This window comes from Pelodiscus sinensis, chromosome 1 (assembly GCF_052426305.1).
Source record: "Pelodiscus sinensis isolate ZL-2025 chromosome 1, ASM5242630v1, whole genome shotgun sequence".
In the NCBI taxonomy this organism is placed as follows: Eukaryota; Metazoa; Chordata; order Testudines; family Trionychidae; genus Pelodiscus; species Pelodiscus sinensis.
Genome location: NC_143052.1, coordinates 61357213 through 61372629, shown reverse-complemented (window position 1 = coordinate 61372629; position 15417 = coordinate 61357213). Strand labels below are relative to the sequence as shown.

Below are 15417 nucleotides of genomic sequence, written 5' to 3'. Positions count from 1 at the left end.
CAACTTAAACTAGCTTCTCATGAATTTAGAATTAGAGCCACATTTCCTATCTCTCAAACTTAAGATGGCAACCTTATTTTTGAGTGCTAATTATTTTTTATTACAAGTGAAACATACATTTTTAGTGACCATCTTTATAACAGATTCAGATCAGCTTTATAATAGATTCAGATCTCTTACATCACGCGACATGTTAAATTTTAAGTATTTATCTTCTTGCCTTTTAAACCTTTTGGAACTAGGTATATTGCAGAAAAAACATTCATTTCATGCATTCCACCTGTTGTTTCAAAATATAATGCATCTTACTGTGACCATGTTGTAACCAAGGATTACGTAGTTTCTGGTAGCATATGGTCATCTATCCATTAAGCAAATCCTTTAGGCAAGATTTTGTAGTAAGAAACTGAAAGACTAAATAAGGCCTTGAATAGCTTTATTGAAATCTGTATAAATAAACATGCGCATTTCAAATGTAAACCCAAGTGAACTCAAGTGCAGACAAAATTTTAACCTCTGTCATGCAGGAGGTTAGTTTACATTAAAAAAAAAACTCAGAAAGCAGCTTTAAAATACCAGGATGAAACACCAGCTTTAATATCAAGGTATAATGCAAAGCCATGTCCAACATACCTCATTTATATCCTGGTCAAATGCAATTTTTTAAACTTTTTAATGCTAACATAAATAAATAATTTACCAAAATGTGCACTCACAGAGTGAACTTTTATTTACAATACACAATTTATAACCTATTGTATTTGATTAGTTCAAGTGAAGAACATCATACTTTTTGCTTTTCATAACAGTGGGACACAAAGCAATTCTTCAGGTAGTAGATATGTGAAGTGTGACCCCACATTTAAGAGCTCCTATCAAAGGCAGTATTGTATACAAATCAACAATACATTCTTCCAACTAGTTCAAAGGGAAAGCAGCAAATTAAAAATGTTTCAAACTGTCACACTTATTTTTGGCATCCTGGACTCTTGAACATGGTTAACTAAAATCCAGTTCAAGGTCTGTATGCTTTATATACTGTACAGGTTCTGACTCTTGAACATGCAAATGCCAATTCTCCTATAATAAGTTACCTTTTGAGATAAGCTGTAAGGCTATGGTGAATTCCATCAGGAACACACAAAGAAAATTAACAGACCTACCTTTAAAACCAACTGTCCATTAACAATTTAAAGGCAAGTTATCTGGAAAAATTTCTTTCATCTAAGCCTGACACACAGTCATTACTATGGATATAGAATACGAAGGTAGAATAATAAGGACAGAATACTGTCCCTATTACAAAGTGGTTTGAAAGCTGTCAAACTACTAACATGGGAGGGAAACTTACAGCACAATTTTAAATTTTGGACTGACACCAGATTAAAGTTATGCATGTCTTATAAGCAAGATAACAGGAATTATAATGTCTACAGAACAGATCCAACAAGCAACAAGGGATACTTACATTTAATTGAAAAACGTTTGTTAATTCAGCATGAAATCCAGAACCTGTCCCACAGCAGCAATAAGATGAATACAATATTCTGGATGTTTTAACTATACCACAAAAGGTTAAAACACCTTTTTCTTCTATCATGATTGAGTTTAAAATTGTCCAACATTAATTTTTGGGGAGAAACTTGAAAATTTGGTGTTTGAGGAATACTACTTATCATATGTATGCTATATGTACTAGCTAAATAATAGCAGTACATGAGACAGCCTAATACACATGAATAAAATCATCCAAAAACTAGGCTCTCTGCAATAGTATTCTTGTAGTACTAAGAAAATAAATGACCCAAGTCAAATTTAACATTTTAGTTATTAACTCACATTCAAAATGAAAAAAACATAATTCATCAAAACAGCAGCAGAAAACTTAAAAGGGGTTTATTTGTGATTTCCTATAGATAGCTTGTGAATACAAGACTGTAAATGTATTAGAGACAATTTCTGTTAAAGTTTTCATTGTGTTTCACTTCAAGTACTGCACATGTTAAAATGCAATAAAGGATTTACATTCTGTCATCTGAAATTCCCCATCTCAGATTTTATTTTTAATTTGGTGGGCAATTTCATTATTTCAATAGATAGCTCCAATGAGAAAGTCTTGCTTTTTATGGCTTTTAGGTCTTCCATTAGTTAGTGTGCATACAATTTTCATTTTCTATATCATTTTCATTTTCATTGCTGTATTCATCACTCTCTAATGGGATGCCCGTGGCAGCTGAAGCACCTTGTTTAGTTTCTCGGTCAAGAGGGAAAAAGCCAGTTCCGCTGATAGTGTCCTGTCTCTGGTAGAAGAGCACATATGCTGCTTTGGACTGTCAAACAAGAAAAAACATAGTAGGTTAATGATCAACAAAGTAACATATTTTGCTGTTTGGTTTATTCATTGTCTTCTCTCTCTCCAACTGCCCACATAAATGGATTGTTTTTCAGTATTTCTTCCTTCCCATGGACTTCATGTTGGAAGCCTTGCCTTTTTTATTGTTTTAATCCTGGTCTGAATTTTAAATGTAATTCAACCTAACTACAGGCAGTCCCCGGGTTACGTACAAGATAGGGACTGTAGGTTTGTTCTTAAGTTGAATCTGTATGTAAGTCGGAACTGGCGTCCAGATTCAGCCGCTGCTGAAACTGACCGCCAGTTCTGACTTACATACAGATTCAACTTAAGAACCCCAAGTCAGCTGCTGCTGAAACTGATCAGCCACTGATTCCAGGAAGCCCGGGGCAGAGCAACTGTGCCTCGGGCTTCCTGTAGTCAGTGCTGGTCAGTTTCAGCAACGGCTGACTTGGGGACGCCTGAGGCAGAGCAGCTGGGGTGCTGCTGGGTTGCTCCAGTAGCGCCGCTCCTCGGCGCTACTGGACCAACCCAGCAGCACCCCAGCTGCTCTGCCCCAGGCGTCCTGATTCAGCCGCTGCTGAAACTGACCAGCAGCGGCTGAATCAGAACACCTGGGGCAGAGCAGCTGGGGTGCTGCAGGGTTGGTCCAGTAGTGCCCAGAGCGGCGCTGGGGGACCAACCAGCAGCACCCCAGCTGCTCTGCCCCAGGGTCCACAACAAAAGCCTGGTCTGCTTGGGGGGGGGGCACACCAGCCGCCCCCCCCCCCCCAGACCAGGGACACGGGGAGCAAAGCCGCAGCAGCGGGGTGCCTCGCCTCTGAGGCTTTGCCAGAGCAAAGCCTCAGAAGCGCGGGACCCCCCCACGGCTGCGGCTTTGCTCGCGGTGCCCCTGGTCTGCTGGGGACCGTCTCCAGCAGACCAGGGACACCGCGAGCAAAGCCGCAGCCGCGTCCCGCGCTTCTGAGCTACTAGGGGAGATACATTAGCAATATCGCTGGAAATCCCCCTTTTGCTGATGTAAGAAGCATCTACACTATGGTGCTATAGTCCACAGCCCACTGTGTAGACATACCCTTGTAAATGAATGAAGGGATGTGACTAAATTAAAAAGAGTTTGTTCTGAGGTATGTATCAGGATAGGCTTTAAAATAAAAAGCTCAATTTCAGCAAGAAACACATTATACTGAAACACTTAGCTGCTGCTTGTTACAATTTAAACAAAGCATTTTTTCTATCTGAAATGCAAGCCATGCTAATACAATAATGAAATCAGTGTGGCATCACTGTACACTTTAACTATACAGCAATATGAAAGTTACACATTATATACCAAACAGAACATATTTTAAACTTTTAGGTGCATATAAATCATAATAAAAACCTACTTCCACTGCCACAGATCAGTGACTTCATATCTGACCTAACAGTCCTCATCCTCAAAGGCAGGGGTCTCAAACTCCCAGGCCATGTGTTATCTCCAGCTGGAGCAGTTGCACAATCTGGCCCGGGAGTCCTGGTGGGCCAGGGAGGCGCACCTGTCCTGCCCTTTCCTACCACTGCTCTGCCCTCTCCTCATATGGTCCCCCACCCCTAGAGGAACACGGCCTGGAGATTAGTGGGAGCAGGGCTTGGTGTGGGGCAGTAGGAGTGTTCATCACCCTCCCGCAGGAGGGTGCAGGAGCCACAGGGAAGCAGAGCCATGGGGGAAAGGGAGAAAGGCAGGAGGGGACAGCCCTCTACTGCCCTGACTCTAGATTGTGTCAGCCAGGGATAGCCTGTGGGCCAGGAGTTCGAGACCCCTCCTCAAAGGAAATCTGCACAATACTTTCAAAAGACAAGCCTTGGAGACTAAATTCATGACATTGCTAGACACTAAAATTCATGGACGGAATAGACTAAAGATTACTACAATAATCTTTAACCCATTAACAAATCCAATCCTTCCTCCCCTTTCCATGACTGGAATGGTGTTAACAGGCCACTTCATCTTGAATGGCCCCTTGAAATACACGTTATAGTAAACAATCTATTCCATCTCCTATTTAGCTGTAACACTTTGATGCCTTGTTTTCACAATGTGATGATCCTACTATGCCAATTAGAGAATTAATTCACCTTCCAAAGAGGTGGGGGGTGATGTCTCCAGGGATGTGAGGTCAATGTAACTACAGGTTGAACATCCCAAATCCCAGACTCTCTGTTCCGTTAACATCCATGGTCTGGCAAAGCAACAGATGTTGCTGGACCAAAAAGCCCCGGAGGTGGGAGCGAGAGCCAGCTGAGAGAACGCAGGGCTGGGGAGCCCTGGCTGGGCCAACAGCAGCTGGACCAGGTGGGCAGCTGGGGGAGCTCCTGCCCCAGCCAAGGAACCCCTGGCATCAGCTGGGCCATGCGGCTGGGGAATCCCAGCTGCAGCGGGGGTTCTGGTGGCAGGTGGCCTGGCCAGGGACTTCTCTCACTGTGCAGCGGCAGCAGGGCTGGATTGGGCAGCCCTGGCCCGCAGCTGAAGCAGGGTATAGGCAGGACGACCCCAGCTGGAGTTCCCAGTGGCGGTGGGACTGGTGGCAGCTGGGTGGCCCCTGCCCGGGAACCCTGAAGAACACTGCATGGGTAGCATGGCTGGCAGTGTCCAGGATGTCCTGGCCAGGAACTCTGGGAGACTTTGAGGCAATGTGCAGGCAGCAGGATGGAGAGCCTGTGCCAGGCAAGCGTTAATGGGGCCGACAGCAGGGCAGGGAACCTGAGGGAGAGGAGCCCAGGAGTGGAAAAAATTCCCTGGTTTGGGAAAGCTCAGGTCCCAAGGATGTTGGACCAGAGAGGTCCAACCTGTGCTTTGTGGCAGAGTCTGCATTTCTCAAACTAAGCAATATACCAATATAGGTCTACATAATGTAGACCTGTCCCAAGTTAGTTTCTCAGGCCTGAAGAGGAGCTCCGTGTAAACTTGAAAGCTTGTCTCTCTCCTCAGCAGAAGTTGTTCTAATAAAAGATACTATCTCATCCATCTTGTGTCTCTAACTTTGAGGGCTACCTTATTAACCTTCCATTATTATGTATGTAATAATTTTAGATTGGGAGAGTTGGATTTTCTAGGAAAAAAGATTCATTCACAGCTCAGTACAATTTTTTTGGATGGGGAGGAGAGGAAATTTGAATAAGTTTATATTTATCTTAAATTCCACCCCACAAGGAAGCCATATTTATCAGTATAATCATGTGCCTTATAACACTTCAGTTTGCTCTGACAAACTACTGTAGTGTCACATTGCTAGTAACAGATTACTCATCTAAACAGGAAAAAGCAACAAACAAATAATCACATTTCCCCAATCCGCTATGTTAAATCAAGGTCAACAAATGAAGATTTACCAAGCAAGGCAGAAATGAACAGTATGCAAAAATCAGTTCCTTGACACATTAAAATGACCCCTCTGCATAAAAGAGTGCCAATTTTCTCCCCTCCTGGGTTGTCTATGGTTACATTGTAATGGGATTTTAACTAAGAATATTTAGCATATAAGTCACTTACATTGTGAATTAAGACCTTCAAAACTGTCAAGACTTTTAACACTTTCATAAAGAATCTAGAATTTAGTAACTGTATTAAATCCTAATTACTGTGACTCAAACAGGGACAAGATTCATGGAACTCAAGAAACCTATCTCTGGAGAAAGCACCAGAGGAAAAATCTAATCAAATTTATTTCAATTCCAGGGATTTTACCATAATTTAATAAACAGGGCAAAGTTTGCTGAGCAACAGTTTGAACCATTTACCTTAATATAGGTAGATAAGCTGTTGCTACACTTACAATATAATAAATCTGCAAACTTTTGTTGAAATTAACTGGTTTTTGGAATGTAAACAAAAACTGATTTTTTATCTGCACTGTATCTTAAACAAATCAAAAGGCTTAAATTTAACTAAAGTTAAATTATTAACTAAAAATTAGTTTTCAGATTTTGAAGAGTTACGGTTGTTTTTTTCCTCCCAGATAAGAACCAGTAGCTGTGATTTTAGAAAAACAAGGATACTTGCCACTATTTGGTCCTCAGATGCAGTTGATACACTACTGTCATCAAAGTAGTACCATTTTCCATCATCTTTATTTTTTGCAAAAGCAGTGTCTAAGACCCAAAATAAACACATTAACTACAAACTTTGGCAATTAAGCAGAATAAATATATAATGCATCCAAGCTGACCCCCATGAAACATATGACTTTTGAATCTTATTACAGCTAATATAAACTTACTAACAATAACTATATAATTGCTATTAGATTAATTAATACTTCCAACCAGCCCTTTTCTTTTTCACTATGTTGACCCAAGTATTCTAGACTTAGGTATTTTTCACCCCATAACAGCAAGAAAACCCGGTGCCAAATCAGCTTTCAACTTTTCAAAAGTATTTATAAAGGAAAGGGCAGTCAGCCACAATAAAGGTTTTCAGAGGCTTTTATCCACCTCTTCATTTCTCTCTTCCCTTATAACGAGAGGCATAATTGCATATAAAAACTCAGTACAGGAAGGTAAAATGAAGTATTACTACAGTACCACAGAAAGCACCTGTCATGCTTTTTGGAAGATAAGTATGTCTTTTTCATGACAGACTCAGCCATACAAAGTGCAAAACATTATTCTCAAAAGCTCATCTCAAATAGATATTTGAATTCAACTACTGTATATACTTCAAGTTATAGAATTAAATGACATTTTAAAATTGCCCTTTGGCCATTTAAAAAAAAAAACCCACAGCTGATTAATAAAAGTCAATTGTAGTGCTAATAAACAGTCAAAAGAAAACACAAACAGAAAGTTACTATGTAAAATGATGGTGGTTAAAATTAACTTACAATGCCCTCCTCCCATTCCTCCGTAGTGGTTGGACACAGCAATCAAATTATAGCGGCAAGGCCCTGCATTTGGATTAATAAGGAACTCTGACATATCCAAGTCACTGTTTAAAGAAAAGCTCATATTACGTTAATGTTTTTTCTAACTTGTGACTGACACTCCCTCCCCCCCACATGCTTTATGAAATGGACTTATGGACACACGTATGCATAACTCAAAGATTCTTTGGACTAATTATCTCATGTAACCTATCAATCTTAATGTCATAATCCGCTGAATCTGAATATCTTATTCTGGCGTGTGTATCATTCTTGTATGTAAAGTTAGATATATGGATTATAGAATGGTTTTAAAAGTGCAAATGCAAGCCATCAAGAGTGTTTCTCTCAAGGTCTGGTTACCTGTAAACAGGCCCTTTTGTCCTTTAAATCTTAGCAATGGTTAGCCCTAGGAAGTCATGTGACCTCTCTAACTGGAAGGGGCTGGCCTAGTAATTTTTCATGTAACAGTGGAATGTAGAAACAGAATTCCCACCCAAACTGGAATCTATAAAATAATGGGAAGCTAGTGGTCTGTCTTTGGCTGGTGTGGCACACCCAGGAAGATAACTGAAGACCCCAGGGAAAAGGGGACTTCTCTGATTTGGAGGCTTAGCTGGAATAATCAGTAATACGTTTGAGTGTATGTTAGAATTAGCTAAGTACTTTTTGTTATTTTACATTTGTAATCTACTTTGCTCTGCCTGTTCTCACTTACACAGTGCAAATCACCAAAGGGAAATTATACACCACTCTCTACAGAAAACCCACCGACTCATACAGTTACCTACATGCCTTCAGCTCCCATCCAGAATACACCATATGATCCATCGTCTATAGCCAAGCCTTTCAGTACAAGCACATCTGTTCTAATCCCACTGACAGAGACCAGAAACTTCAGGATCTCTACAAAGCATTTATAAACCTCAATTACCCACCCGGAGAAATAAAAAAACAAATTGAAAGAGCCAGATGAATACCCAGAAACCATCTACTTCAAGACAGACCCAAGAAAACCAACAATAAAACACCACTTGGCATCACCTATAGCCCCCAACTTAAACCCGTCCAACACATTATCAATAAACTACAACCTATACCGGAACAAGAGGCTCTGGGAGACAGACCCATAGTCTCCTATAGACAACCACCTAACCTCAAGATGATTCTTACCAACAAACAATCTTGTTAGTCTTTAAAAGTACTATGTAGTCCTGTTTTTTGTTCTCACTTACACTACTACCAACCCTGGAACTTTCCCTTGCAACAAATCCCATTGCCAGCTTTGTCCACATATTCACTCTGCTGATACCATTACTGGACCTAACCAATTGAGTTATAAGATCAAGAACACATATTCCTGCTCATCCAGAAATATAATTTATGCTATCATGTGCCGACAGTGTCCGTCTGCTGTGTACATTGGACAAACGTCTCAGACACTTCGCCAAAGAATCAATGCACACAAAACAGATATCACACAGTACCACAAAGAAAAAACAGTTTCTTGCCATTTCAACCAGAAAGGGCATTGTCTCAACAACTTGATTACCTGCATCCTGCTTCAAAGACATTTTAACACCAGACTTGAAAGAGAAACCTCTGAACTGCCATTCATGCTTAAATTTGACACTTTACACCTGGGTTTCAACAAAGATGCTAATTACCGTACCCACTACAAAGATAGCTTCCCCAATTATCACCTCTAATATCATTAGCTCACAGACATTAACCTCCTCCCTCATCCCCCCCTCTGTTCTGAAATTTGATTTATCCTTTTTATATGTGTTCACTTTTTTTGATTGTATCCCTTTGGTATATATGGTCATGCCAATTTTCTTCCACTATTTGATCTGAGGAAGTGGATCTGGCCCACGAAAGCTCATCACCTAATAAACCATCTTGTTAGTCTTTAAAGTGCTGCATAGTCCTGTGTTTTGTTCTTGCTTACAACCACTTCAATCCTACTGCTTGTACCTAATAAAATCACTTTTATTTACTATCAAGGCCAGTGTAAATAATTGCTACCTGGGGGGGAGCAATAAGTATGTACATCCTCCTTTCATTGTTAAAGCGGACTTACCTAAATAATTCATTTGGGGTTCTGATCCCATCTGGGAGTGGTATCCCTGGAGGCTGAGCCCAAAGCTGCATTTTCCTTAGACCTGAAGGCTACGTCTACACTGCCCAGTCTTGCGCAAGAACATATGCAAATGAGGCATGGCGATGAATATCGCTGGGGCTTTTTTGCATACCTAAAAAGCCGCCATTTTTGCGCAAGGGGCAAAGAAGGAGCCTTGCGAGAAGGAGCAGTCTACAGTGCTCCTTTTTGTGCAAAACCCCCTCTTGTGCAAGAGCTGTACATTTTCAGGCAGAACGGCTCTTGTGCAAGAGGAAGTTTTTGTGCAAAAAGGAGCAGTGTAGACTGCTCCTTCTTGCACAAAAGCCCCTTGCGCAAAAATGGCGGCTCTTTAAGTATGCAAAAAAGCCCCGGCGATATTCATTGCCGTGCCTCATTTGCATATGTTCTTGCACAAGACTGGGCAGTGTAGACGTAGCCGAAGAGTTTCAGTGTCTGTACTGCTCTTTGGGGCGTGGGGATCGCAGCTCTGTGCCTTGGCTGGGGGAGACCAGATGAGCTGGTCCAGCAGGACAGGGTGGTGAGAAGCCCCAGAGAGCAAGAAGGTGTGTGTCAGTAGATTTGTTACCACTCCAGGAAGCACCCCCAACGGGTCTTCTGTGACTGCACCCCATCACACAACTGTTAACAACTGAGTGCTGTCTTCAGGCCATTATATTTTGAAAAGTATCCTACAGGAGCTAACTAGTGACACAAACCCTCGTGCACAGGAAAACACAACAGACACAAAAATGTTGGGAATGCACACGGCCTCTCTCTCGTCTACAACAACAAGAATGGGCTGAGAGGCTGTACATACACACCTCTCCCCTTCTCTATTCTTAAATTTAAATAAAAAACATTTAAACCAAAGTTTGGTTCAAACAAACACTTAATAACTTCTACTCTGTCCAACTGCCTGTATCTTAAATATTAACTTGTAGCAGTGAAAGTTAAAGACCTCCTTCCAGAGTCCATAGTCAATGCCACACAATTATTTTTCACAGCTATCAGAACATTTTACTTGTTTCATATTAGTCAGTCTTCCCCACAACTACATTTTATAGGTCTTTTTTTCAAGAGCGCTGCTTTCCCCTCCTGTAATATTGACTTGATTGGTAAATTTTGCAAATTAAGCATGGACCCATACAATATAACTGTAAAATAAAATAGATGTTTTAATTAATCTCTAAATGCTAGACATATTAGAAATGTGAAGGCTAAAATTTAAACATTTCAATTCAAAAGTTTTTCTTACTTTATTGGAAAATCAACCAGTGTATCCAGTTTGTCCCTCATATATCTGCTGTAAGAAAAGCGCTTTAGATGTACTACCAGTACTGGGGGCAGTGACCACAAATCTAACTTTTTGGTTGCTTGCTGGTGTTCTTTACAGGTTGGACAATACCTAAAAGAAAGAGAGTCACTTTAGACATGAAGAGTGCAGGTGTTGAAGTGTATCACTAATAAGAAAGATAAACCAGGCCAGGCACTGAATGTGTGTATAGGCTTACAGACGTTCAAATACTTTATCTTCAGTGTACTGTTTAATGGGCTGAATCAAAAAGATAACTCCCTTCAAATTAAAGTGAGCTATGGATGCTTAGCCTCTTCCAAGACTAATTTTCAACATATGAAATATAAACTTAAAGGAAAAAATGTAAAATTGAAAAGATATTTCATTCTGCACTGAGGCATACTGTGTATTTCTGAACTCAAGAGATGCCAAAACAATATGGAAAATCTCAGCAAGCTGTTAGCAAATTTAACACAATCAAACTATGACTGAATAAGGATTTAGATTGACTCTCTCACCCTAACAGAACTGACCTTGTGAACACTGGTCCTACACTTGATAAATAATGCTCTTCTTTTGATATACTTTTGTGTGTGTGTGTATGTGTATGCGCGTGCGTGCGTGCGTGCGTAATCTCCCTGCTACTCCAATGCATCTGAGGAAGTGGTTTTTACCCACAAAAGTTTATGCCCAAGTAAATCTGTTAGTCTGCAAGGTGCCACAGGACTCCTTGTTGTTTTTGCAGATACAGACTGACACCTACCCCGTGAGACTTGGAAAGAAAAAGATTACTTACCAGTAATTGTGGTTCTTCAATTGTCACTTTTTCCATTCACACATGGAACATGGTCCTACCCCACTGCCACTGAGCTTAGAGCATTCGAGAAACAGAGTGACCACTGGGATTACAAAAGCTCTCACTAACAACAGCGAACATTTATGAGAGAGGTAAGAAGAGACTGTGTGTGAAGCCTAGCTGCCTGGGTTCCTTCTCCTGAATTTTGTAAGAGAATACAAATCTAAGGAAATAGGGAAGGTGGGCAGGTAAGATTAAAAAAAATCTTTTCTTTTGAGTGGCCTCTGATTATTTCTATTTGTTGATGTCAATACAGCTATTAGAAAGGCAGGCTGACTTCTAACTAGAAAGGACTGCAGAACTGTCCTCCCAAAGCAAACATTGCATCAAGTGACAAGTTAAGAAAATGGTGCTGCATAAAGAAAACTCCAAGTAAAAGAGATCTGAATATTTCTATGATTGCATCTTGGCTGAGGCAAGTCAATGATGCTGCTTTATCCCTAGAAGTCTGAACTCTAAGACTGCCAGGTGTCGATACCAAAGCCAAACTACAATTTACTTTTTTTTTAAGATCTTCTGGGTGCCTTTAATACGTATTAAAAATACAAGCCTTCTTAAATAAAAGTAAGTGTACCAACTTCCCAACCAAAAAAGGGAAAGAGAAAAAACTCAAAACCACCAGATTGGTTCTAATTGGAAATGACTTTTATATCTTTTGGAGAGCAATGTAAAAAGAAAGTTCAGGTGTCTTCTTAGATATCTTAGTTTTAGCCAATTAAAAACCTAAAATCTCTGTTAACATCTAGGATACAAGCATCTATTTTTCCCTTTTAAGAATGAAATTTTGAAAAGAAATCCAGGATATTACATGACCTGGATTAGATGGAACCTGCCCCCCTTTTTACAGAAAAGCATCTTGGATGAACAATGACCTTGACAACTTTGTGTCTCTAGAATATGACAAAATAAGAATCAGTCAAAGTCTGCAAGTTACTCAACTTTCTTGAAATTATAATTTTGATTAAGAAAACAGTCTATAGTGACTAATGGAATAAAGTAGACTCTCTCAAAGCTTCTAAAGGCTTAACTATGTTAAGATTTAAGTTGAGATCTCCCATTAGGACACTTTTTCCATGTAGTGGGATGTCTGAAAACTTTACAACAGTCCCGTGCTACCCAACATGCTAGCCACTAGCCACATGTGGCTATTTGGCCAGTTGAGTGTGTCTAGTTCACTAGAGCAGTAGCCACTGTAGTGGCTACTGCTTCAGAACTGGTTGGACACCACAGCAATAGTCAATGAGAGTGTGTTCTGTTGAAATGCTAGATTTTAGTTTAACTTTGCATTTAATGAAGAGAAAAAGAAACTTCAGCTATATTAAATAGTCTATAATAGATTAAGCACAGCACTGTATGGGGGGGTGCACTAATCTGCTGTCCCTGAGAAACCCTTTTCCATTTCTAGGTGTAACAATTCAATGCGATTTTTTCCTGGATTGCTACAAGATACTCTGGACCCTTTCAGTCATCAGTGTCTTGTGATCTAAACTGCAAGATGAAGTGACTCCAAACTGGGAAAGTATTAAATAAAGATGTCTGATGATCAATCCAGGAGATCCACATACAAGTGCTTTCTGAGATCTGCCCTGACAGCACTGACTAGTTTGCATTCATGTGGAAACAGCAACAAAGCTCTAGTTGATCAATCGAGACTATCCCAGCACTAAGATTCAGATAACGCAGCACTGACTTTTTGTTGTCAGAGCAGTTCTGAAACTTGACTTAGGGTATGTCTACACTACAGTGTTATTTTGAAATAGTAAATTCAAAATAAGCTATTTGGAAATAATGCGTCTACACTCAAAATGCATTTCAAAATAGCGCATCCACACTGAGTGGACGCTGAATTGCATTTAAGGCCGGCTGGAACCAGGTCTGGCAGGGCATCAGGTCAGGAGTTACTTTGTGTGGTTCCTGCCTGAGGCTATCTGAGGCCTGTGCTTAAAGGGACCTCCCCGGACAGCCCATTCTCAGCTTTTCCTGCTTGCTTGCCTACCTTGATGAAGGACAGCAAAGCATTTTGTCTCTGTGTGTTCTGGTTGCCCTCACTCGTGACACTACAGCATTCTGCAACATGGAGCCAGAGCTTCCCCAGGGCACCCTGGTGCTTCTCGTTGTTGCATTGCTGTGAGCCTGGCTGCACTTTCTGCAGGCTGCCTTCTGGGGCAGAAGGGGGGGCGGGGTCTATCGGGTAGGCTGTCAATATGCAGGAGGAGCTGCAGGAGAGTTTCCACCCTGAGGAGCACTAAGAGCCTCCCTGGTCTGCCCCACTGGGGGCTTGTGCCTCATTCTTCTCTCACGTCCTTCTACTTACCCCTCCCTAACTCCCTTTCCTGATGTCAAATAAAATACATGTATTTTCATGAACGCAAACTCTCTTTCTTTAACAAAACTGGTGGGATGGGGAGGGGGCGAAATGAAACTCTGGTGAGACTGGGGAAAGGAGGCGGTAGAGGGGAGAAGAGAGGGTGGAAGAGGGGAGGGGGAAACCTGGAAGGAGGGAGCTGGAAGGGGGAAGGGAAAGCTCAGGGTTGGGGGTCTCGCCAGACCAACCTGATTTTCATGAGAACCTGCTCCTGGGTTCACATGTGGCCTTTGGTGGCCAGGCTGGCAGCTATCCTGCCATAGACGGCCACGTTCCTCTGTCTAGTGTGGAGATCATGGACATTGGGGGCATCCCCCCAAAACTGAATAAGGTCCATGATGTCCACCCTGGACCAGGAAGACGCCTGCCTTCTCCGGGCCCTGGTAGGCTCCTGGGAGCTGGCAGACTGCTCCTGGGGAGCGGTGGAGGGCTGGCTGCCAGTGGCTTGCTGGCTCAGGTTTTGGGGCCATCGGGTCAGGTGCTCTGGGCTGGCAGGCTTGGAGCTGGCACAGGCACTGTGGCCAGAGTCAAACCCTTTAAGGGCTCCGGGGAGGGAGGGAGGAAGTGGAGTGTTCTTGGTTGAGGTTAGAGTGGCCACCAGGGCACCCTGGGAAGGCTGGAGCCTCCCTATTTCGAAATACGTGTCTATACAGCACTTATTTTGAAATAGCTATTTCGAATTTGGAGTTATTCCTCGTGGAATGAGTTTTACCAAATTCGAAAAAAGTGCGCTGCTTATTTGGCTGTATAAATGCTGGTAAAGTTATGTCGAAATAACGGCTGTTATTTTGAAATAACTTTGCTGTGTAGACATACCTTTAGAGATTTGTTCCAACTTAAGCCAGATGAAGCTGAGGATCACAGCACTAAAAACTTATTTTCCCCATTTTGGATTGCTTGAAGTCCAATGAAAATCTACACTTGTCTCTATGTAGCACCAGGTCATACCTCGACCAAAGGACTGTTCCCAGGATCTGACATTTATGTCTTTTCCATTATGAGAAAGTCCTAAAATAGAGAGGGCCTATCCTTCTTGGTTTGAGCCTTACAGGCTGAGCAACAAATTGGAGAATGGCCTTACATGTGGCAGGCGATGCAGCAATTATGTATACTCAATTCCAGGAAAGTGGAGGTCAAATACACTGTTTAAAAATGTTTTTTTTCTCCACTTTGGATCTTCTAAATTGAGCAGGATTCTTTAGAATAGAGTCTGCCTGGGGATTCAAACTGCACAATGAAACTATACCTGAACACAATCCAGACTAAAACAAAGAGCTAACTAATGGAAGACCTGGGAGGGAGGAGGTGAAAGAAAAGTTCTCTGGTTACAGAGTAAAGCTAGCTACAGAAATGAAGAATGAAATTAGGATGGTTGGCCAACTGCAGAGCCCCTTGAACATCTGGTGCTGTGAAGAGGCTCTCGTGAGATTCCAATGGAAACTGCTTGTAGAAGACCAACAGTTTATTATATATAGGTTGGTTTGAAAATTCAAAAACACTACAACTTATACATTCACCTGGCACAT

General features: G+C 41.5%; 1 protein-coding gene across 8 annotated transcripts in view; it reads right to left on the bottom strand.

The window, feature by feature from the left end:
• Nucleotides 1-419: 419 nt before the first annotated feature.
• The window catches only part of USP15 (ubiquitin specific peptidase 15), a 139140-nt gene continuing 124142 nt past the window's right edge, over nucleotides 420-15417 (bottom strand). For all 8 annotated transcript variants that reach the window (XM_075930764.2, XM_075930758.2, XM_075930768.2 and 5 more), the window contains 4 exons: nucleotides 10632-10781; nucleotides 7216-7319; nucleotides 6396-6484; nucleotides 420-2330 (listed from right to left, as the gene is read on the bottom strand). In XM_075930764.2, coding sequence (XP_075786879.1) covers nucleotides 2145-2330; nucleotides 6396-6484; nucleotides 7216-7319; nucleotides 10632-10781 — 529 coding nt within the window. In that variant the 3' untranslated portion in view covers nucleotides 420-2144. The remainder of the gene's footprint in view (nucleotides 2331-6395; nucleotides 6485-7215; nucleotides 7320-10631; nucleotides 10782-15417) is intronic.